General features: G+C 41.4%; 1 protein-coding gene across 8 annotated transcripts in view; it reads left to right on the top strand.

Moving 5' to 3' along the window:
• The window catches only part of STARD13 (StAR related lipid transfer domain containing 13), a 295,560-nt gene that overhangs the window by 218,157 nt on the left and 54,789 nt on the right, over window positions 1-22,614 (top strand). Inside the window, exon 1 of one of the 8 annotated variants that reach the window (XM_066989703.1) lies at window positions 160-8,175. The exons of the other annotated variants lie outside the window; for them this stretch is intronic. Within the exon in view, the coding sequence (XP_066845804.1) occupies window positions 8,166-8,175 (10 nt within the window). The 5' untranslated portion in view covers window positions 160-8,165. Of the gene's footprint in view, window positions 1-159; window positions 8,176-22,614 lie in introns of those variants that run through there. 8 annotated transcript variants of the gene reach the window in all.

Consider the following 22,614-nt stretch of genomic DNA (forward strand, 5'->3'; position numbering starts at 1 on the left):
AAGATGATACGAGCTATAGCAGATAAGTGTGAACGTCCCGTACGAGACCCCAGGCTGTGTTATTAGCACCGAGGCAGCCCTGTTACAGATTGTACAGAAAAATGACTCCTGTGGCAGTGCTTTTCATGTACTAGTTGCTCCGTGCTAGAAGCAGAAGCATTGGCTGTTGACTGTAAAAAAAAAAAAAAGGAAAAAAAAAAAAAAAAAGCCCGCTCACTATTATGGCCCAATATGGATGACAAAACACTGTAGCATGTGTGGGAAAATGGCTGCAGTCCAATGTCTGGAACCGTTTATCTTCTGGTAGAGTCTGGAAGATGACTGTTTTATGTATTTTACAGAAATCCCTGCTGATTGATTTCATTTACTTAGGGGGAGGGGGCATGGTGACTGATGGTGGGGACAACTGGAAAAAAAAGAAAAAGAGGAAAAAAAAAAAAAAGTGGATTCTTTACATTATCCTGACATCCTGTTCTGGTTGGGGTTGTTGGCACCTTTAAAGGAGACCGGACCATCGTGGACAGCCCGATACATCGTGCTGCTGCTTTTCCTACTGCACGGTTAGGTTTTTGCTTCTCGTTTCTAGGTCTCAGTGAGCTGAAAGTTGCAGGCTCTGCTTACCACCCCCTCCACTGGCACTGCTCTCTTCCTGGCAGCGTCGGGTAAATCTTGGAAATTATTTGCAAAAGGGGAGCGGGCAGAAATTGATACAGGTCTCCGCAGGCTGTCAGAAGCCTGGCTGACAGGGGGCATTGTTATTGAAGAGGGAGGAAGGAATTTGTGACAAAAACCGAGATTTCCTGTCAGTGGGGAGAAGTCTGTTTTCAGCGCGCAGGGCGTGCTGAAATAGCTCATCCCACTTTGGCACGTGACTTGCGTACGCTAGGATGATGCTACAGCTTTCTTCTGACGTTCACTGCTAAAATAGCCACTGTTTCTGTGTTTGTCTGTTTGGCTTGTTGTTTAATAAGGAACAAAACCGGGATACGCTGTACCTCTGTGTCTTTCCTCTACCCTACTGAAATTTTTGTGTGCTCTGCCTGCCAAGGTGTTTGCCTTCAAATCAATTAATCTCACATCATGGCATGACAGTCACCGTGCCTGTTATACGCCAGGCATATCTGCAGTGATTTCCTTTCATGCTGCAGGGGATCGGTGCCAACGTTTTCATATGAAACAGGAACGAGAGGTTGACACTTGGTGGTCAATACGCTGCTACTGGGTTTGAGGCTTTCCAAAAATGGGGAGAAAATGGATTTTTCAATTGGCAATATTACCTCATATTACACCCAGCAATCTCTTCATGCGGCCTTTTACTCCTGGCTACAATGCCACATCCAATGCAGGGTCACATAGCACAGTTGGAGAAAGGGAGAAATACTGTGTCCATCCCATCGCATCCAGTTTCCCATACATACCACTTGGTACGATCAAGACATTCTTCACTGACAGAATGGGAAAGAAAGAAAGAAGAATTTCCTATTTCACTCCAGCAGCCAAGGAAGCTTCACATATTTATCAAATATTTGTTTCGGATCGACGGGAAACATTAAGGGCTGTGCATAAACAGTATCCCAGCAATAAACCCAGCATCACCTCCCACCTGAGCAGTGTCCTGTGCTGTTGTCCTGCAACATTTTTCAGCCTGCTGAGTTACTTTGGTTTCATTGGTCTTGATGTGTGCTGATTTTCTGTGTCTTTTTGTGGAGGATACGCTTATCTCAGACTTCTCTTCATTGCTCGTGTGCTGACCTGTGATGTGCACGTTTACAGGAACTTAGATTAATCCTAACCCTTTCAACTTCGTTAATTTGGTTTTCTTCTTACAGAACAACTTTTCATTAGGAGCCTCTCAGAGGGCTAACCATTTTTTGTCTCGATTAAATAAGTTTGAGTCCTTCCTGGTTTTGGTATATCTGATCAGGGGCAGTTGTTGAGTGGTTGATACCATAGTATTCAAGTGAAGCTACCAGTTCTTTTCCTTTCTGTATGCCACTGGGATGTCATACGGCACAGAGCAAATCTAGTGCTCCTGTGACTTCTTCAGATACGCCGTTATCGTGGGGTCCTTGCGAGGGACTACGTTCTTCACTGAGAGGTCTCTTCATGAGGTAGTGCTAGTAAACAGATCCGATGTAAGCGTGTGGTATGTTGTTATTAAAACTCCCTTAAATATTCCTTCTCTCCCTAAGCTCATTAACTAGAATGCTCCACTTTATCAGATTGTTTCCTGTTCTAGTGAAGCTGCATCTGACATGTACTTGTGTCTCACTTTCATCTCGCATTTGGCAGATGGGAAAGAAAGGGGTCTAAGCCTGTGCAAACTTGTTTTTTCATCCACTGGGACTGCATTCTCCAGGTAATTCGGAGCAGGTTTGGGACGGCCAGCCCTTGCGCCTTCTTCTTCTGCAAGGGTTTGTGGAGCTTTAAGTCACAACCTGTGCTCGAGCCTCGGCCACTTCTGCTGCTGCCCTACAGTCCCCACATGTCAATTAGCTTTTTAAGCCTCTTCCTTGCCTAAAAATCCCTCATGTGGCCACTGCAAACGTGCCTTCCTCAGTGGACTACTTAGAGGAGAAATATCTTGGAACGTATTTTTATAGACTTTGCATGTTACCCCATTTTTGGATAAATTTTGTCCTTTTTTGCATTGTAGTATAGTATATGACAAGCATAGGCCAGGTGGTAGAACTACAGCTGATTCTTGTTTTCTTATCAGACGAAGCCAAGATACTGTTAAAAACAGAAGATCAGATTGAAATAAAAGGGAGCTGTAGGCTGTGAAACATTACAATATCCCTCATCGAATGTCTTTGCAGGACATATGGCAACAGCAAAGCTGTTATGTGCTAAATGGGTTTGGAGTGGAGGCCAGCTGAACGCGATGCATAAATGATTTACTTATTCATTTATAACCCTAACCTAGAATCATGAATTTTTGCTGTCCCATAAAAAGGATGACTTTATGTGACCCTTTAAAGCCTTCAGCTTTAAGTGGCATTAAGTTGATGGCTACTTGTTTTGTACCTTCAGTGAAAAATTATGCATAAATCACGTAGGATTTGCTTGTAATGTACTCATAATCCTCACAAGCAAAACTCCCACCCAAATCTAGTGATCGAGCATGGTTTCTTGAACTCAGCAGAAAGGTCACCTCATAAAAACCATGTCGGCATAATAGTCAGGCCACCCAGACAATTTTTTTTGGCTAGGACATTACTTTAATTAAGTGATTGTAAAGTTAAAATAATAATAGGATTCTGATTTAATCAGATAAAAGCCAGGGGAGCTACATTAAACTCAGTTTCCATCCACTGAACACATCCAGACGAGCTAAGATCACTCGCTGTTTGAAGAACATTTTTGCACAGAGGGGCAGAGAGGGATGGGCCCATCCCGTCCTAAAATGTTCTGGGGTTTGTGTGTTTAAATCGAACCCTTAGAGTCGTTTTGTTCCTTAATTACCTCTGTTCTGTTGATTTATGGATGCTTTTGAGGCAAGTAGGCTCAGTAATACATGATCACACGTGTCACGTAAAAGCTTCTGTTGAACCCGTGGACATTGTGCACAAAAGGAAAGGATTGACTGAGGGGACTTCTGTGGGAATGGTCTCCCTCTTAAAGGTAAAAACAGCAGTAGCTGCCATTTAAAGCTGGAATTAAGGTACTTAATCGCAAATGAAATTGAAGGCCGTGTGAAATCAATGGCTAGGGCTGCCTCCGTTCTCGAAATCTGCCCATGCAGCCAACAATTTGGGCAGAAGGTGTGTGGGAACCTGTGGTCCTGCGGCAGGGGTTGGAGGCTGGAACATCTTCAGAGAGCAGTGCTGGGAGGAGCGAGGGCTGAACGTACTGCTCGAACAGAAATGGCCCTTCCAGGGGCCACTTCCTTCACTTGGTTTTGAGGAGATTTTGGAGGTTCTACCTCAGCTTGCAGGTGGGGGGTGAACATCCCATGCCCTGCATGGCCACTTTCAGACCTTGCTAGAGCTTCTTGGGGTGCCTCAGTCCCCCTGGCAGACACCGTCCACATGGCACACCTCCAGCTGCCCTCTACCGCTGAGGACCCACCTCCAAAAACTACCCCTGCTTCTTTTCTTCAGCACAGCTAAGTGCTGTTCCTTCCCTCTGTGCCTCGTCTGTCTCTCCTGTGTCCCAGCAGGGACACACAGAGCAGGAAATGGGCCACTTCTTATTGGAGACAAAGGTTATAGCAAATTTTCCGGGAGATGCTTGTTTGTAACAGAGGTACATCCTTTCACCAGTGGCTAATGACTTCTTTTGGCAGCTCTGTCATCCTGATTTAGTTTTTAGGAGTATGCACCCAGATGACCAGGAGCGAATGCGATATATACAAGCACAGCAATGTGTACCTCTCTTGTGCTTCTGAGGCACTGAATTCAAAATATAGATGTATGTTCATATTTAGTGCTTAGCGCATTAAATCTCTGTAGGCCTGTAGAAACATGTCTAATTTATACATCCAAATTAATAGAAGAGGTAATCACACATAATAGTCAGTCTTTTCATCACTTAACTCAATGAGGAATGAAGACACTGTTTTGTTTGGACTGTAATTGCTTATACATACCTGAAAATACCATCCCATATTCTCAGTTCTTTGTAAAAACACCACAAGTTTGTCGTTAGAAGAGCATTTCAGGCAACTGCATAATGAGTTAACTTCACTTTTCAACTAAACTGAAAATTAGGAGCCTGACCCAGATCTCACTGGGATATCTCTACTGGAGTTTTTCATTGAACTTAGATGCTGAACAAGCTAAACTAGTTCATTTAAAAATCTGTTTGAAAATTATCGTTCAGAAAATGGAGTCTTGAAAGCTCAGTGCTGATAATGAGCATTCTGGCAGACCTTTAAGGCAGCAGTCAAATGCCCTCACGGTTTATATTATTTATTTATATTGCACATATATTGCCCACCTGAGCTTCCCGACTGAGTTCAGTAGACAGCTCTAGCTCTGTCTTAATTCCTCAGCCCTGGTTGCAATGGCATCCAAGTGAGGAAAATATCTGCCAGCTCCAGGTGGCTGAGTACACAGATGGGTGAAACATGAGCAGTGGTTTAGAGAGCCACAAGGTCATACCCTAAGAGTAATGGGTATTGTCAATGGTTTTTGCAAAAAGGGACAAAGAGTTGCAAACCTTGCCGGGAAACCTGGACTTTATTTAGCTACCGTTGAAGAAGCAGCCTGTACCAGAGCCTACATTTGTACCATTTGTACTGAGAGGCTCTGGTAGGGAGGTTTTAAATAATTTCCTGAACAGTTCACATAAAATAGAAAATTAGAGATTAGAAGGGGCTGGATGGCATCACCTGTAGTCAGCCTCCATATCATCTTTCTCTGTGATTCAGTTCTACAGTGGGATTATAATAGCTGTTGAATAAGGCAGTAGAATTGAGCCTTCAGGTTAAACATAGGCTGAATAAGAATTACAAGTACTGTGTAAATAAATTCCCTCTTATTTACAGTCTTGGTACTAAGAATTTGTCCTTTGAGGTCTGCATAATAAAATACAAGTAGGATCTACAAATTCTAGCATTTTAGTATTAACTATGCTCAGGACTGCTATTCTAATGCATCGGTGGAGTTCCCCTTCCAGTTTTTACTGTTTTAAGTCACTTTAATAGAGAGAATTAATTTTCATTGAAAGCAATTTTTCCCAACATTTTCTTGTTTCCAGTAAGAAAAGAACAAGAACAAAGGCTACCAAACAAAATACAACTTGTCTAAAATCTCATAAAAGCTCTTACACAAGAATCTATCAAGCCTGGGAAAATATGTGTTCTTTTGTAAAAACATATTTTTCCTTGAAGTCACTGCTAGATTGCAAAAGTTCACATAACATATTGGTATGTGTATGTGTTTATGTAAGACGGACCTCTGTATTTCACTTTCTGATGTCAGTGTTGCCTTGGCAACTGTATTTTATTGATTAATAGAATATATATAATTTGTTTCTGAGCTGCATCATCTTATAAATTCATTTTTCTTTTGGAGAGGCAGTTTCATTTTCTTGTTCCCTGAGTAAAATTATTTTTCTGATATGAGAAATATTCTTTTGATCTTTCTGGAGGTGTTTCTGTGGCTGTACACAAAACCCAACAAAGTTTGACAAATATATACTTATAAAGAAAGTTGTTAAATTACATATTATACACTGATACGTGTATTTCTTAGTAAAGTGCTTTTGCCATATCTTTTAATCTAATATTTTATCTGTAGCTTCACTGGTGAAGCAATTGGAGACTCTGTCCATACAGTTCTGGTTATTAGATGCTATGTGGTGTTTTTCATCCAGAGATTTCAAATTCTAATTAGTAATACTTCACAGAATCTCTTTGAACTAAATATTATTCTGGAATTTATTTTACATCTAGATAAGCTGAGATATGGAAAGTTTGAAACTTAGCCTCAAATCAGAGTAAATTTGAAACGGTACTGAGAGTAACTCCTGAAACTCAAGAAACTTTTAATCCTGTAATCCATTTTAGGTTTGTCAGCTTTAATAGTTAGTTCCCGATTTATTTCTGTAGCATTTCAAGAACCCGTTGTCCCATCACGAGTCCTACTGCTGTGATTGCTGGACATATTTACGAGAAGTTGTGGTTCTGACCTGCCGACCTTCCATCTTCGTGCAAATGGGGTCACGGGTGAATGCTACGAGCAGTAGGGGAGAGGGTAGGAAAGGAGGGATACCGCGTTCAAGTTCAGATGGTGCCACTGGCTGATCGCATGTACAGTTCGAGACATCCGCATGGTTAGATTTATCAAATATCCTCCTATGTTTGGTTTTATCTTTTTCCCCCCTTGTTTATTTGTTTCATGGGTTGTAAGTATTGCAGCAGCCAAGAGCAGCCAGAGTTTGCAGCTTCCCAGATCAGATCAAGCACGGGAGCAGTAAGAAGAAAACTGGAAAGGCTGAGAAAAAGGAGGAGGAGTACAAGTAATGGATGGGAAAGTAATGGAAGTTCAGCCAGATGTTGATGTAAAAGCTGTCTTTTATACAGAGCTGAAAGCGCAGCCATCCCTACAGCCCTAATATTAACAATTTACAAATTATAACAGTGACTGTATTTGTATGTCATACAGAGTGTAAATTATGGGAATGGGTTGTCAACACACATAGGAAAACAAGTCTGAAAATCTCTAGCACTTTCTTTAAATATAATAGTTTCTGACAATTAAATATCCCATTGGTTGCTATCTAAATATTTATCTTCAGTTAAATTACAAGAAGTCCGCAGTCAGAGAAAACCCACGCTCTTCTGTTCTCTGTCTTAAAGATTAAATTATGTTCTACCTTTGAAAAAACACTTGGTTTCTGGTTTTATTCTGCTTTATTTTTGTGGATAACTTGGAAAAAAAAAAGAAAAAGAGTTTGCCATTGATGGCAAGCAGGGACAAAGGCACTGTTACTAGATTGTGGTTTTGAAGGCTGTTTACCATGCTAAGTCAGAGACCGTAATGTGAAATCATGTTTTTAATCTTTCAGATTAAAACATTCAACAACAGGCCTTCCTAGCAACAAGGCTCCACCTAACACAGAGCCTCATTTTCTTGCAAGCATCCTGCAGTTTTACATGGATTTTCTGGGCCAGTCTTTGGCAGCAGCAACACTAATTTATTCCAGATGAAAGTCAGGCCCACTATAATTAGCAATACCATGGTATTTGTCTGAAAAATCAAGAAACATTGGCATTTGCTAGAGATGCAACGTGTCTTGTGGAAAACCCTTTTAATTCAAGCTTCTAGGTACCTGGGTCTAAACAGATGATCCAGTCCATTTGGCATAGCTGCTTCGTTAGTCTGAGGAGAGAGGCGTTTGCTTGCAGAGAACTTGAAGACCCATTCCCCCTCTCCATCCATCCACCCACTGGAGGGTGATTCAGTCTGCCTCAGTTAAGTAAATACCTCTTCCATTGGGAATATACAGGAACAATAGGAAATAAATGCTGGCACCTCTGTGCAGTTGGGATCCATTTACTCATTTGAAGATGGTTGTGACTTATCTTCCTCTTGCATAATAACCCGAGAATTGGAGCACTCACCACAGAGGGAGGAGATCCTGGGCTCTACTTTGAGTGGGGTGAGCTCGCATCTTCCTCTCTTAACTCAGAGGACCTAAACTCCTGCCTTCGTAGGATGACCATCCGTAAGTCTTCATGCTTTTGTTTCTTATCCTCTCCTTTTCTGTCTGTCTGTGAAGATTGTAAACTCTGTAAGGCACCACCATGTTCGTCATTGAATGCTGAGCAGCACTGACTTCTAGAAGGTTTAGATTTCATCTGAGGTTTGTAATAAAGCAGTGATAGTAACAAGTGTGTGTATTTCTCCCTTCACACCACAAGCAAAAAAAAAAAATAGAGAGAGTAAAAGCCTTGTTCTGGTAGCTGCATTTCTTGTTTTTGACTGGTATTGGTAGAAGATGTGCTTTATACAGCCTTTGGTTGTGACACAGTTTGTGGAACAGAGGGTGAGTCTCCAGTGATGCTGGTCTTGATGTGTTTTTAGGGAACATATGGCTGCTTGTTAGTTTTCTATGGGCATGACTATGTGCTCATTTTTGTTTGTCTCCTCTAGAGTCGCTTGTGCCTTAGTTTAACAGACCTGTAGCACTGGGAAATATTGTGATTCAGGGTCCCTTCTTATAACTGACTGTCTTAGGAACTTTCTTGGACCTAGGCAAGCACACAGCTCAGGGCAGAGGGAGACTGCGGAGCTCCTACTCGGTATAACAGCCCCTTGGCACCTTCTTCTCTTTGCATTTCTAAAGAAGGACAGGGTGGGAGGGATGGGGCAGTGAGGACAATGTGCTGCATTATGCAGTCACTCCTGCAGCACTGGCGAAGAATGCAGCAGTGATGTGTTCCCTGAGTGAGTCACTCTGGAGCTGCCAGAAGTTGTAGGAACCCATTGCCCAGTGATGAGTAGTGGTTGACCTTTATTCCCACCATAGAGAACATTGTAAAACTGAGCTAAATGAATTGCCTTCTGAGCATTGGCATCAATGCAGCCTGGTTTCCTATGGAACTGAATTCCTTCCCCCCAGCTCGCTGAATCCAGAGTCCTTGCTGTAATGCAAGCAGAAATTAAAAGCGTGATGTGGAAATTAGTAGGGGAAGCTATATGATTTGCGGCATGGAGACAGAAAAGGAACACATTTTTAGGTTTACCTTAAAATCTTTTAAGTTATTATAGTGAAAAATTGTTGAGAAAATCATCATAAGGAAAATACGGGGCCCACCCTGCCAATTCAACCCTAATGTGTTTCACCCCAGCAGATGGATAGCCAGTGACGAATTTGGTCTGAGCTTATCAGGCATAGTAAATTACTGTACAGCTTACAGGCAGCTAAAGTTATATTAGTACATTGTTCCTATAAAGTGATGGTTATTTTGATAATCTGCTTTGACATCTTTAAAGGTATTATTAACTCTAACTACCTTCTATTAAACGATATTTTAAAAAGAAATGAATTTCCATTTAACAACTCAAACTACACTAAAATGTATATACTGTCAAAGAGAGTTTTAGAAGTACACGAATGCTGTGTTGAGCTTTCCTTCTCCTTCTGCATCTCCCCATCCCCCGTGATAAAAATATCATGGCTCACATATGGGATATTCTTCACATCATTTAAAAAAAAAAATATTAACGCTGAATGAGAAAGAGTTTTTCCATTGGTTTGGAGTTGGTCTTCAACTATGCAGGAGCAATTCAGACACTGACAGTATAAGAAAGGCATCCAGAGATGCTGCTGGCCACTCTTGAAAACTAATTTTTTTCTTGAAAGTGAGATTGACACAGATTGTTCAGTGCAAGTCACAGAAATCATATATATTGGCGTGCCTAAAATGTTTAGCATATGGAACCCACCAAAGCATTTGTAATTTAGGATTTACCCTTTGCTTTCAGATCTCTGGCAACTTCTTCCTAAAGCTGTTTTAGTATTTTTTATCTGAGTCTGCATAACCATTTCTCTGTTTCATCCTGTGGTGATCCATCATAATACACTTTGATAGATTTTCAGAGTGTCCATTTGGCTTAGGATCCACTGGCTGGCACCACTTCTGAAAACAGGAGCTAGGAGAGTAGCAGCTAAAGACCGGCTTCAACCTGGCGAGCTGTTTCCCCAGTTCCCCCAGTGCTCGGTGTACTTCAGGAAAAAAAATCTCTACTTGAAAAGGTTAACACAAGATCTCAGCGAGAGCGTACTCTGCTACTTGCACAGCAGGACGTGTAGTTCCTGCATGAAAACAGTAATAAAAATATACTCGTTATTTATCAAATAAGACTTTTACTGTGTTTTCATACCGTTGGATATCGCTGCAGAATCTGTCTGGGGTAGAAGGGCTGTCCTCCAAGAGAAAAGGCAAAGCAGTCTCAGGCTGTCTGTAGTATCCTCATCTCGCAGGATGCCCTCAGGGAGCAGAGTGCTCCGAAAGACATCGTAACCTGAAGGCCGAGCATTAATCTGAAAGCCCTTCAGTGCTCCTGTCCTGTGCTGGCAGCAAAATAGCCCTTCTGAATAAAGGAGCAGAGAATTAGAGAAGCAATGCCAAGGGTATTCCTTAAGAAACTCGATAGAAGTTAAACTCTGCTTTTGAAAATGTAACCTCTCCAGGCATGGATAGGGATGTGCGAGGTGGCCAAGAGGCAGAACGGTCACCCGTAAAGAAATATGGGTGAGTGGGGACTTTAACAGCTAAAGCACTGTATGAAGACATGTCATGAGGACACAAAGTTAGGAGAAAGTCCCTTGTAACCTAAAGACAGAAGGCTTTTAAAAGGGATGGCATGAACCAGAAAGTACCTCGAATCAAAGTGTCTTCAGATTAGGCGTATTCAGTATGAGTCCGGATTTGAATACTTCTGATGTCTCTTCCCCTTAGACCTCTTGTCTTTGTAAAGGGCTAATCTAGAATTCTTTCAGAGCACCTTTTGTATTTGATTGCAGGTGTACTTTTTCCTATTTGACTCAAAGTATCGTCTTTAGGCAGTGATTAAAGGGAGGAAGAACCTTTGTGGTCTCAAAGTGGCACATTCTAATTGCAGATGAATTATTTACTGTCCCTACATAAGAATTGTAGTTCGAATGTCCAAAATGGAGAATGGATGATATAATTGTAATATTATTGTAGTGGGCCCCTGTAAGCTTTCCTAGTGTAGATGGTCAAATTCACTGTCTGAGAAAAGAGTGGCAGTGAGAGGAAGCAGCAGGGATATTAGAGAAGTAATTCTCAGAAGTAAGAAGTCTGGAGAATACTTTTTAGAAAGAGACTCTGTCTATGCTTAGTATATAGGATTTTAAGAAAAACATGAAGATTGTAACTAAAATTTCTTCTAAATGTTCCCTGCCACACTTTATATTAAAGAAATCGTCCATGAGAAGTCCCTGTGAAAGCACGCACCTCTGATGTGCACAGCAGTGGCCTGCATATGTTGTAGTTTGGAGTCAAGATGCCCAGTACTGTGTACTTTTAATTATTGGCAGCCATTACAGGTATTTCCAGTAGAATATGATTTTTGTTGGGGATGGTAGCAGCCAAACTGTATATGGAAATATTGACGAAATAAATTCCTAGGTAAATCCAAGGTAAAAAAACAGTAACAACAACAACAAAACCAGTAAAGCTATGCATTATATTTCAGCTAAGGATAATCCTCCACCTAAACATTCCTCAGGACCTATTTGCGGTGCCATCCCTTCTCATTTTTTCAGCACCTGAAAGCCAGATTTGCCTTCAGGGTATAGGATTATTGTGGCAAAGATGAGCTGGCACTACTGGTCTCACCGCTGACTGCTGTGCTTTCAGCAGCTCCTTTAGCATGCAGCTGTTGAAGACCACTTTGGAAGGGTCTTTGTGCTTACTACAGATACTAATGTACTGGTCTCTTCTAAAGTGATGGAGAAGAATATTTTGCCCTTTTCATTTCAAGGCATCATAAAGTCCTGGAGACTTTTGAGGCCAATTGCCAGATGTGATTAAAAATTAATGGAGCAGAGCAATTGTGCTTGATCCCCCTGACAGACACGTGAATAACAGCTTTTCCTGAGACTACCTTTTTAAACAGTTCCTTTTGCGTCTGTGTTTCTCTCCTTGCTGACCGAAATGACAAATTCTTTATCATAAAAAATGGAAAACAGCGTTAGTGGACATTTGGGGATTTTTTTTAATGCAGTTTCCTGCAAAATCTAGTTGGATTCTGTTCATTGCACAAAGGGTGAACTAGTGAGCCAGACTGTAAACTAGAGCATGAAACTAAGTCAACAGGCATTAAGTGAGGAAGCAGATGCAACTCAGTTTAGCAGTACAGAAGTTGCCTTCAGTAACGTGCACACTCAACATGTGTGAAATGATGCCTGCTGTATTGCTTCAAAGCCTGTCTGCTTTGGAAAAGAGAAAAAAAATAAAGTTGTATTTTTGTCTGCTATTACCAAAGCCTTGAAATTCAGACTGGAGATATTTTAGAGGAAAGGAAATAGGAAAAAAAGGAGGAGGTGATGAGGCATGCGATCTCTGCATTGATGCTTTGGAAGATTGTGGGGAGTGCTACTGTTGAGGCTCTTAGGTTGAAAAAAAAAATTAATATGACAGCAAAGTAATACTAATTAATGCTTCTTTACAATTCTACATATGCTGAGACACCAGCTAACTGGTGAGAGACTCAGTTATACACAGAGAAGATTCAGTTCTTTAAATCTTGTCTATCTTTTTGAACAGCTAGATATAAGCAAGCATACATTTAACTGAGCATTTCTCTGCAGAAGCAGAGAAGAACAGTTGCCATTACCCGTGAACTATTCATAAGACTTTGCACGCAAAAGTTTTTACGGCTAAATTCTGCTATTTTCACTCACACTAAATAGCTACTCACTCTTCGGGTTACTAGTAGTGAAAGTGTCTGGTGTCTGCAAAAAAAGCTCACTGTGAAATACTGGTTTTGAAGAGGTCTTTACCACTAATTTGGTGATTTTCCTTATTTGAAAGAATATATTCCTGACTCTTCAGACACACATTGTGTTCGTTGTGTCTGTACAGGATAACCAGGGGCTATTTAGAAGGGCAGGATTTGCTTGACACAAATATGGTTCATTTATTTTTTTAACAGTAGACTTTTACGATGATAATCACATCATCATGACATAAGTACTCGTAGCTACTCACAGTCACTGTAGCTGCGCAGTTCTCCCAACAGGAAGCTGTTAAATAAACAATGGTATTTGAGAAATTGGCATTTTTCTCTCGTGTGTTTCACCACAAGTATATTCTTAGCTTTTCATTCACGGGTATTTTTCCCGTCCTCCAGTCGTCTCGTCTACCTTCAGAAACTCACAGGTGTGCAGACCTCTCATCCAAACATATTTGGGGTTGTTTGGAGAATACTGCTCTTCAGCATCCAGCAGAAGCAGGGGTTAACTAACCTGGAGGTTGCCAGCCAGCAACCCTCACCAACCGTGGAAAGCAGCAGTCTATAAAATGTCACCATTTCTCCAAACAGGGATGTAAATGATGTTAATGTGCCAGCTCGGGAGGAATATAAAGATAATGTTTGTAGAAAAAGAAATGAGAAGTTTACTGAGTTTCTGCTGAATAGCTACAGATGTGGCAATCCAGAGGTAGTTAAACACAAGGGGTGGAAAAGTAAGCAATGCATTCCAGCTGCAGCAGCCGAACACTGCTTATGTTAAAGTCTCCATCAGAGGACAGAGCTGGAACTGTGTCATGAAAACATCTACTTCGGCATAGAGTAGTAAATTTGCCACCTAGCCAGTCTGACACCAAAGCAACCTGTTTGGTCAGGTGTATCTGAGAATATATATTTTTTGGAGTCGTCCTGAATCCCACATTCCTCTAAGGAAGAGTAAATATTAGTCCTACAGGTTTCGGCAGAGCGGATTAGATGAACTTTCACTCTCCACTTTGGCCTCATTTTCTGTGGTTAATTTCAAGTTCTTGGATGAAGTCTTCCCAAGATAAAAACGAGTATGGTCATTCGGAGGAGGAGAAAAGTCAAACTTTTTTTTTTTTTTTTTCAAACTGGTCATTTTACAGGATGTGGCTATCGTTATTATCAGTCCAAAGTACGTGAGTCAGACGGTGGTATTATCAAGTTATTCCTTACTGCGGGTTTGTGTAAGATCCACTGAAGGTAATGTGGCAGCTTTCACAGCCAGTGATGTACAACATTTTCCTAAACTCACTGATGAGAGCGAATGGAGAAATTAAATAAGACAGAGACTCACTGGAGTTTCCCCATCACTAACAGGCTAGGTGTGGGAACAAATACAATAAAATAACAGCTGGGGAGTCAGAAAGAGGAGGAGTACTTATGAAAATAAAAGAGGAGAAGAGCCCAGCGGTCCTTAAGGAATTGTTTATTGTATTGGAAATCCAGGAGAGATCAAGGATGTGCTTTTTTTCAATCTTTTTTCTTATAACAACAGTATAGCGCATGCCTTATGGCACAATCCAGCAAAGCAAGTTTGCAAGCAAGAAAATGAACGTTAGGCATGCTTAGGTACAGTGATTACAATGCCACTTACAAATCTGTTGAAAATCCTGATTGGAAAAGCAATCTTACTTGAAACAGTACTAAAATTCACAGTTGCACCCTTTAGAGCAGAAATTGGAATTCATCTTTTCTTCCTCAGAAGAAAACTTTAGATGTATCTCTTGATTAGGATCTAGGCTACAGGAACAGACTGCTATAAAAATGTAGCATTAGTGGAATTTTCCAAGTCCAGAAATAATTTAGTGTCCAAATGCTTATTTTATCTGATTTATGGCTTCACAGCCTTATATAAGCCAGTAGTGCCAAATAAAATTTTCTTTACTGTGATATGTATGCAGTTTTTCCTCAGGTATTTGGAGTGATGTCTAACACACAAATTAAATGAAAGGTTTATTCTAGAAATATTCAGCAATATTTATATTTTTGTAGTATAACATTATTTTTTACAGTATCAGTGCCTAATCATATGCATCATATGCTTCACAAAATCAAGCACCCAAATACTTCCGAAAACTGTATAGTCACACATAATTGCTTTTTTCTTCCTTAATACCATTGTAAAAGTACTCTTCTCTATTCCAATAATTTAACAATTTCATTGAATGAGCATCTCTCAGGAAACCAGTCAAAAAGAAGAATAACAGGGAATTTGCCATCAGGTTCCTCATAGATGTGTGTGTTGTCAACACCTGTGTAGGGACGTATAATTGAAATAAGTTTGCATAAATTCCCTGTAGTAATAGTGCATTGGTTGCTGCCAGTGAATGTTAGGGCACTTAAATAAACCACAAATAGCATACGCATGTTTAAGCATTGATCATTTAATGCAGACATTGTCACAAGAATTAAATACATCATGATGTCCTTTTGTTCTTTCTTTTTACTTGGTATAATATACTGTTGCAGTCCAAATCTCTTCAGTCTCTTTAATAAGGAAAGATTTCTTCTCTTAATTTGGACAGCTGCATAATTGGGGTGCTAAATCATCCTCAAGGATGTAATCTAAATGATCCTGCTATGTAGCAATTTTCTGTTTTCCCTGATTACTTTAGAGCAGAAGGAACAGTTTTAGGCAATTGCAGTCTGAGGTATTGCCTTAAAAATCAAGCACTGATCGTTACAATATCATAGTTTTGAAGCCAAAGATCTCCAGATCCCTTGTAAATAGACTAATTCAAAGTTCAAAATAGCTGTCATGGTAGGTAGGGCTATATCCCTTTTAATGTAGGAAAATCTGATGCACAGAGATAATTTAACTATTTGCCCAACTCACATCACAATCCAGCAGAAGAATCTGGAAAAAAAAAATGTCTGACTTCCACTCTAGACCATTAGTTGCATAAAATGCCCTAAAATCCATGTACCGATGTGCGTAGAAAGGTAACAGAGGTGGCTGTAGAGCTGAGCCATCATTCACGAGGTGCCCAACACAGAGGAGGGGTCCAAGAGCAAGACCCAAGGCTGGGATCCCAGCACATACTGCCCTTCCCTGCCTGCTGAACAGCTGTGGCCACCAGTATACCCATCGATCGAATCAGATTTCCTATTTTTATTCTGAAAAGAAGCAATTAGCAGGGCAGGACTCCAACCTGAAAACATATGCTAAGGTATCTTTACTCAGCAGGAGGGACTTCAGCTAATGTTAGCCCGTGGGGTTGCGCTGAGCTGCTAATGTACCTGCTCAGTGTCTGAGGAAGTTCCTGTAGGGACACGCTCGGCGAAAGAGCAACGTAGACTAAAAATGGTGCAAACAGTTCAATGGAAGTTCTCTCGAGCAGGGTACCACACGGGCACTGCAGCATCCTCTTGGAAACGGCCTGCGTGTGCTTACTGAGAGCATTCCTTCCTGCAAACAGACTACATGCTAATTTCTCTATACACCCTCAATTTCCACTGTATAATAGCATTAATGACCTTGACAGAAAGCATTTCCTGGGGATTAATAACCATTTGAGGTTTAATGACCTGAGGCTATGCCTCAGGCCATCAACTGCTCCAAGCTGCTCATTAAATCCTTAGGATACACTGTCTGCTTCAATCATTCCAGCTTAAGTATTTGCTCAGTGTCACCTAATAACAATATTCTCCCTAAGGTATTTCCTCTTTAGAGGCCCTAGTTTTGGAAATGTGTTTGTCCTTAAGTCTTTTGGGACAAGAACTCATCAATTTTTTAAGTGACTCTGTATTACAAGCCAAAGCATTTACTCAGGTTGTCACTGAGTTTCTGCTGTGATGAGCACAGTAAAAATGACCGAGACAGTTAAATTTATAAATTGCACCTGGAAACATGAAATATTTGTTTTAGCTGCTGGCAATCTCATAATCTAAATCCAGAGCCAGTAGCTTCCCCCACCCAATCCCAGCATTAGTGGTTCAGCCAGAGGTAATTTATCTGAGAGGTGATACAGGACAGTCTACCATTTCCTAGCAAACAGTGCCAGGCTCTGAAGGATACCCCAAACTCAGGTCTGTGTGGAAGGAACACAGTGCATTTGCTTGTTGGAGAAGAAATGCCACCGCTAGGCCAGTTTCTTACTGATGAAGTCATAAGTCAAAGGTGGTGCATTGTCTTCTGCTATGGTACGTATTTGTGAAGGGCGAACTTGTTTTTCTGCAGAAGATTTGTCATTTAGGGGAACATTCTTCCCACATCCAGATGGCATCGAGTACAATTGGATCTCAGTTACACCTACTGCCGTGGCGTTACATCGTGTTCCTTGTTTGTTTGTGTAACACCGCAGCGCCGCATGCCAAAGAGGCATGGCACAAACCAGGCGCTATTAAACCTTTCTTCCAAAAGTTTCTAAACTGAAAAAGAAGAAAAGCTCAGGGAAGAATGCGATCAATAACAGCTGTAGGAAAGTACAATAAAAGGAGCAAGGTGCAGGGCTGTACGTCTACAAATCAGTTATATTGTCCTCATATCAACCACAAGAGTCTTCTGGCGAGGCTCTGCCCGCATCGTGTTTGCACACTAGTGTCCGTTGTCCTCTGAGCAACCAGTTGGCTTGGTAAGCCAAAGGAGAGCCAGGAACAGTGTTCTTACAGCCCTGGAAATAGGAGATGCTACCTTTCTGAGAGGTCTGGGAAGCCCTGCCCTCAGCTTGGCATTAGCTTGGAGCTGTGCTGGCCCGGTGCTTTGAGCCAATGTCTTTGGCCAGAGACAGCGCACATTTTTAGGAAGAGAAAAAGATTTTTCTGGCATGTTCTGAACTTTAGAACTGCTTGGAGTTGTTTATAAGCTTAAAATACTTAGAGAAAACCTGAACACCAGGAATGTGTACTGTCAACTGTAGGGCAGATCTTGATAAGCGTTGCTTAATTCTGGTAAGTGAGGTATAGGTATATCCTATGTATACCCTATGGAAACCGGCAGGTGAATGGATGCATAAGATACAGATGGGGCGAACAACTCAAGTATTTACTTCCTTGCTTGTGTTTGAGATTAGTGGATTCTGAGGTCAATTAACTCTAATTCAATGACATGCTTTGTGTGGGAAAGACTTGCTATTTGTGGTAAACACTGAGCACCTACACAAGAATGTTCCTACATAAATCTCAAATCCCTTTACAAACACGGATACAGATCACTTACGCCATCACTGCAAATGGAGAAAATCAGGTGCAAATAGGAGAAATTGCTGACCTTAAGCCACATAGCATATTAGCAGCAGATGTCTCAAAGAATTTATTTCATCTCACTGGAAACGTGTCTAGTTTTATATGCCTGTTCCTCCCATATTCCCTGTATAGTCTCTAGAGAAGAAGGAGCATTTTCTAGGCACAAAGCAGTTTACCTCTTTTAGACATTAAGACAGAATGAATATTTTCATGGAAGCACGTCTTTCTCTCCATGGACTTTAGGATCATCTATGGTGAATAGTTCCAGTGCAGTTGCTTATAGGTGAGACCGTTCCTAGCCTTTATATCCAGAAATCCCTGTGTATGTAAATAATTGTTCTACATGATGACAAAATGGCTGCTGGGAAGACAGGCCAACAAGATATTCAAGCATATGCTTAAAGTTGAGCTTCTGATCCGTCCTACTGAATTGTGGTTTATAAAATCAGCCCCTGTGCTGAGACCCTTAACATCATGTGGAACAAGCAGGTCTGCTGCTGGCCCAGCCTTTGTGCTCGTTCTCCTGGCTGCTCTTGGCTTGAGACAAGCATCCGACATTGTTCTCACATAGATTTTAGGTGTAGGAATACACTTCTGGTTGGAATTTCCTTTCTAAAGTCTATTGAGAATTCAAATGAGAGCCAGATGAGTTTTTTCCTGTTCATTTAGAAGAAAAATGCAAAACATCATGAGAAACTTTAAAACTCCTCTAGCACTCCCTGAAAGTTCTCACCACATTTTCTGAAAAAGTTCTTTTCAAAGGAATTCAAACTTGCAGGTGATAAGCATTCGCTATGTTTTTCTACCCCTGTTTAGGAAGGGCCAGACTGGTAAACAACGAATGGAGAAAATGCTTTGAAATCAATGCATCTAGCTTTGTAGACTCAGTTCTGAGGCTACTTTTAGTAATTGCCTTTTGCTTGGAGTTGCAGAGAGATTAATGAAAACCCCGAAACTCTGTTCCCAAAAATAGAGTCAGCAAAGGAGCATCACAGCTAAAATTTTCACCTTTTGGCATCGTTGCCTTCCCTATACATTCTCTAGTGCAGGTAAAGCAGTGGGGTCCAGGCAGCTCTGTTTGGGTTATTGTTTGGTTTTAAAGGTGAAGCCCTACCAGAAAATAAGGAACTGTAATTTTCAGTTCTCCAGTGTGATTACTTAATAGTAAGTGAGCTTTGAAAGCATTACGGAGTTGTCACAGGCTACCATGGGTGCAGGATTTCTAGCTGCCATTACATAGTAAAGTGATACTGGAAAATACAGCCCATCTCCTACATCAAAGTACCTTTGTCATTTGTTCAGTTTTAACCAGTGGTTTCAGAGCAACAAGTGGGCTCTTAAGATGGTTATTAAAAATCGTTAACTTCCATTTTGCTGAGATTTCGTTGTCAGATTTGGGCTTCTCCTTTTGAAAACCAAGCCAGGTGTTTTTACAGTAAAATCTGTAGGAGACACCATCTTTTATAGGGAACTGCTTGCTTTCTGCTTCTGTTTCTGTCTGGAGAACAACTTATCTCATCATGCTTCTGGCATATCTGAGGCTAGACCCTGCCAAAATCTGAAAGTGAAATAAACCATCAAAATTGTCAGATTCTTGAAAGTGCAGACCAAGGTCAAGCCTAGAAAAAGGCTAGGCTTGGAAAATAAAATACTTATCCTTGAAAGTGTACACAACCCATTTTCTATCTTTGTTTTTTATCTGTATATCCCATTACTGTAGCACTGGACAGGCAAAAATGCCTCGTGTCCTGGCCACATACACTCATTCTCCTGACCTGGAGGGGATATAAAGCTAGAGCGGCCGCTGGATCCTGCTCTTCATGGGGCGCACCCGGAGATGGGAAGGGCTCATCCCAAGCCGATCCCGGAGGCGGCGCAGCCACTGGCGGGGAGCTTCCAGCTGGCACAGCTCCGGGTGGCCCTGTGCCCCCGGGGACAGCTCCCACCTTGCACTGGAGGTGACAGCTGAAGCAGGGAGGTGTCCTCACACGGTCCCTCTGGGGAAGGACGGCCACCATTGTTCAAGAATTCGTTTTCCCAAAGACCAAATGGAAATTTTGCCGGACGAATTGCACCTCAGTCCCCAAGATTTTGAATAGCAGCCATCTCTCATCTCTTCTTTAAACACTCAAAGGCACGTTGCCTTCCATCTCCTTAATCCATTGTAAATTTACTTCTAACAGCTACTGCCAAAATACAGTATGGCACTTGCACAGCACATGCTTCTTCGGCGGTGAGCACAAAGCGGCTTCTGTTCAGGGGGAATATGTTGCAAGCCCGTGAGTGACACACTGTGAGTGCTGAAGATTATGAAACATATTCTGAAACTGAGCAAGCCATAAACACTTCATTTTTCAGAAATAGCCACGTTATTTCTGTCATTCTGCTTGGCAAATGTACGTGCACAGAGCTTGGTGTATCCACGTAGCACACGTTGAACAAGAACCAAGTGTTAAAACGGCGATGTGCCAGCAACGCTGCAGTGTTCAGAGAAAATATTTCAACACTCTTCTGGGTTTTTATAAAATCCCATGATCTCTTTTTTGTTTATTTTTACTTCACTAGCCTCTCTCTTGGACTAAATTGACCTCAGACTATAGCATGCAGTTGTATCCATTGATCTCTTAGTGAGTGGTCTCTAAAAGATCAGGAGTCGGGTTGTGGCTCAGGATAACTAATATCTCCAAGCAGTAAATACCAGTTAGAAGGACAAGTTTCTTATGTCTGCCATGGCCAGATTCTGTTGTGAAATGACTAAGTTTAGAGATCAGCTGAAGGCTGGACCAAGTTGTTAATGACACTAAAAAAGTTCCCATCTGATATCCGAGCCCCCGATCATTGAAGGCACACAGGAAAGACAACCAGCTCCTACAAGGTAGCTGTTGGTCCTCGTGTACTTTGAGCACATTTTTGAGCACAGCACACACTTCAGCATATCGCATCTCACAATTTTCCTTCCTGAGGAAGGAAGAGCCTTTATTCCCATTTTGAGCTGAAGTGTAAGTGTTAAGTGATGCGAGCCGTTTCCCGCTGAAAGTCTGACTGAGCAAGGAATTAGTCATTACTTTCCAAACATCTAGCTGGTAGCACTGCGAGGTGACAAAACCCTCTTTGCCTACAGCAGGCATGTGGCGGTTCAGACCGGTGAGGACGTGCTCCCTAGCAGTGGGAGCAAAGGGACTCAGCCCGTGAGGTGGCAACTGAGACTGCCCAATGGATTTCCCGTCAACTATTAAAGGATTAAGAAATAGTTGAAATTCAGCCAGGAGGTTAAAAAGTGCCAGGGTCTGTACTCCACTGACGTTTGCACAGCCAACCCTTCCGTATTCCCTCTTATTATCCAGCTAGAGACATTACATGAACATATGATATAGTGGTTTTGTGCTTTGGTGTCTCCCACTGTCCACCCCATAGACCCAGTTTCTGGTGGGTCTCCAGCCTTCCTGTTGTCTTCCTCCAGGGTAACACACGCCACATAGCTGAAGGGCAGCCTCCAGCTTTATAGTGATAACTGCAAACATCTAACTCACCTAAGCTCTTTCATGCTATTTGATAAAAGAACAATTTATGTCTTTCCTGCTCGTAGCTAAAAATAACAGTAAAAAAAGTGTGGAGCGATGTAGACCTGGGTGGTGTGCTAATTAGTTCTTTGCTAATTCTGCTTTATTGCTGGCAATGATTACTGTCAAGTAATTACAGGGTTCCTATGAGTCTGGCTTCCATTTGCTCTGTGGTGTAACACGGGTAAGGAAATGAGAAATGTCAGTACTATGGATACCCAGTGTTATTTCTGCTATAGCTGAATTTCGTGTTATAGGCAACAGTTATTTCGTACAATTGTTTTAATAGCTGGAAACAGACCTAGGTGAGCTGCAGAGTGGAAAACCTGTATTTCCACTACATTAAAAGTCTGTTTTGTACTTGAAGGAGCACATAAAACCCCCACGGCCTTCTATAAAAAATATGCACGGAAAGGAAACTAGAGACTTCAGCCAAAATACTAAAAATAATAACTGTACCAACATAGCCAAGTTGTCTGTTCCTTCTCCCCTCCAGTATGAATGAATAAATGTTTATGTACAGCTATCATGTAGGAATTGCTTTAGCATGATTTTTGTATGTTGCTCCGTAGCTGCATGGATTTCATTAAAAAGGGACTAAGCAAAAGAAAACTGTGATTTCTGTGAAGAAAAATCCTGAGGGTGTTTTAGCTCAGGTATCAAGAACATTTCAGTTCATTGGTAAAAGCGTTTGCTCTGTGATCTTCCCGTCGTGTTTTCTAAGCGTGTTTAGGTGTGTATGTGCCCAAGTGCTGCAGTCCTAATCTTTCATTCCTGAAGCCATGTGGTATCAGAAGGCAGGGTCAGATGAAGGAAAATCAAAGGTGTGTAGGTGCTTGAACGGGCATGTGAGAGTATTTAACTTTTAAAAATTTCTGAAGATCTTCCACTCT

Source organism: Anser cygnoides, chromosome 1 (genome assembly GCF_040182565.1).
Source record: "Anser cygnoides isolate HZ-2024a breed goose chromosome 1, Taihu_goose_T2T_genome, whole genome shotgun sequence".
Classification (NCBI taxonomy): Eukaryota; Metazoa; Chordata; class Aves; order Anseriformes; family Anatidae; genus Anser; species Anser cygnoides.